Consider the following 1,942-nt stretch of genomic DNA (forward strand, 5'->3'; position numbering starts at 1 on the left):
GGATACACCCCCCGCGGGAACCCCATTTTCGGTGAGTTCTGGTCTCGGGGACCCCCTGGGGACATCACCTTGGGGACGTACCCACCTGACGGTGCCTCCGCTGCCTCCAGGCCTGGCCCCCATGCAGAGCGACGTGGACCGCAAACCCTTCACCTCCATCCTCTACGGCAATGGCCCCGGCTACAAAATCGTGGCAGGTGAGCGGGAAAACGTCTCCGCCGTGGATTTCGGTGAGTACAATTTGGGGCAAATCACCCTTAAATTCTTCCAGCATCACTTCTTTAATAATTATTCTGATGTTCTGGCCTTTTTTTACCGCAGCCCACGCTGACTACCAGGCACAATCGGCCGTGCCGCTGCGCCAGGAGACCCACGGGGGCGAGGACGTGGCCGTGTTTGCCCGCGGCCCCATGGCCCACCTCTTCCACGGGGTCCACGAGCAGAACTACATCCCCCACGCCATGGCCTACGCCGCCTGCATCGGTTCCAACCGTGCCCACTGCAGCGCCGCCGTCCGCCCCACTGCCGCCATGGCCGCCACCTTGCCCTTCCTCACCCTCCTCCTCCTCCTCGGCTGAAGCGCCTCTCGCCAACGGGGGATTTATTTTTAATTCCTCCCCCCTCTTTTACATTTTTTTTGGGAAAAAAAGCAAAGACTCAGCGGAGCAAAAGCGGCCGCCGGCGGTTTGGTGCCGGGAGCTGCCTCTGTAAATACACGGTGCCTTCCCCTATAATTTGCGTCGTTTGCCCATTCCCAACCCAAACCCACCACGGGATTTGGGACAGGAGCCGAAGCCTTGGTGGATAAAAACCCTTATTTTGTTGTTTTTTGAACGAAAACGCCACGGGGCTGGGTCCCAGAACGCCTCCATCCCTCCTCTCAGCTGAGGACTGACCCTGGCGCCCAGCTCGTCACACGTGTGGGCACCCAGAAACCACACAAAGATGGGAAAAAAATTAACTTACTGGGTTAATTTGTCCCCAAAACTTGGCTTTTTTGTCTCCTTGGTGATTCATTTTGCTTTGAAATCCTGTGGTTTAAGGGAATCTGCTGCCCAGGGCAGAGATTGGGGTGGTTTCAGGGCAGGAAGAAGGGAGCAAGGAGAATTTAAGGAGTGCTGCCCTCTGGGGCATGCCCCTTCAGGAGGCTAATTAGGGGCTGGGGTAACTAGGGGAGGAAGTAATTAGGGGAGGGCGCTTTTGCAGCTTGTAAGGTGTTGGTGGGGGTCAAAATTGAGGCCAGGGAGAGGCTTTGGGTGTACAAATCACGTGCACGGGCGGCCCTTTGCACACCCTGTCCCATGCACCCCCAAAAAGCCCCAGATTTGCAAACGCCCCCCCCCCCTTTTTATTTATTTACCAGCTTTATAAATAAATCCCCACTCTGGTTTTGTGAAAAAAATTGTGATTAACCAGCAAACTTTGGAACGGGCGCAGGCGGTGAACCGAGCGGCGCCAGATTTTTCTTGGGGGGGTGCCCATGACACCCCCACTTCGCTCGGCGCCCTTTGTCCCTGCGCCGGCATCCCCAGCCGCATCCCCACCCCTTGGTGCTGGGGCTTCCCAGAAACCAGGCGCTCCCGAGCTATGTTTAACCAGTCCCGGGGTGCTCGGTGGTTTTTGGGGGTGCATGGGGCAGGGACACCGCTTATTCTTGGCCGGGGTTTTGGCACGAAGCTGGCAGCCACCAGGGCCACCAGCCAAATGCCGCTCCCGACCTCAGGTTGGCCACCGGAGATGAAAATAAGGGGGCTTTTTTTGGATGCCCCGCCACATTTTGGGGTACCCGCAGCACCCTAAAAATAGGGAAAAAATCACATCAAGGCTTTGTGCTGCCTGGCTGCTGTAAAAACGCCAAAATTTGGGTAAATAACCCCAAAAATGAGTGGATGTGGGCTGGGTTTAAGACCCTGTGGAGCATCTGCATGGGGTTTTGGGGACC

At 56.6% G+C, this 1,942-nt stretch overlaps 1 protein-coding gene across 1 annotated transcript in view; it reads left to right on the forward strand.

The window, feature by feature from the left end:
• Positions 1 to 578, forward strand: part of ALPL (alkaline phosphatase, liver/bone/kidney) — a 6,599-nt gene extending 6,021 nt beyond the window's left edge. Inside the window, exons 7-9 of the mRNA XM_010185644.1 lie at positions 2 to 31; positions 111 to 230; positions 322 to 578. Of these exons, the coding sequence (XP_010183946.1) occupies positions 2 to 31; positions 111 to 230; positions 322 to 578 (407 nt within the window). The remainder of the gene's footprint in view (position 1; positions 32 to 110; positions 231 to 321) is intronic.
• Positions 579 to 1,942: the final 1,364 nt, after the last annotated feature.

Source organism: Mesitornis unicolor, unplaced genomic scaffold, assembly GCF_000695765.1.
Source record: "Mesitornis unicolor isolate BGI_N332 unplaced genomic scaffold, ASM69576v1 scaffold30555, whole genome shotgun sequence".
NCBI classification, from domain to species: domain Eukaryota; kingdom Metazoa; phylum Chordata; class Aves; order Mesitornithiformes; family Mesitornithidae; genus Mesitornis; species Mesitornis unicolor.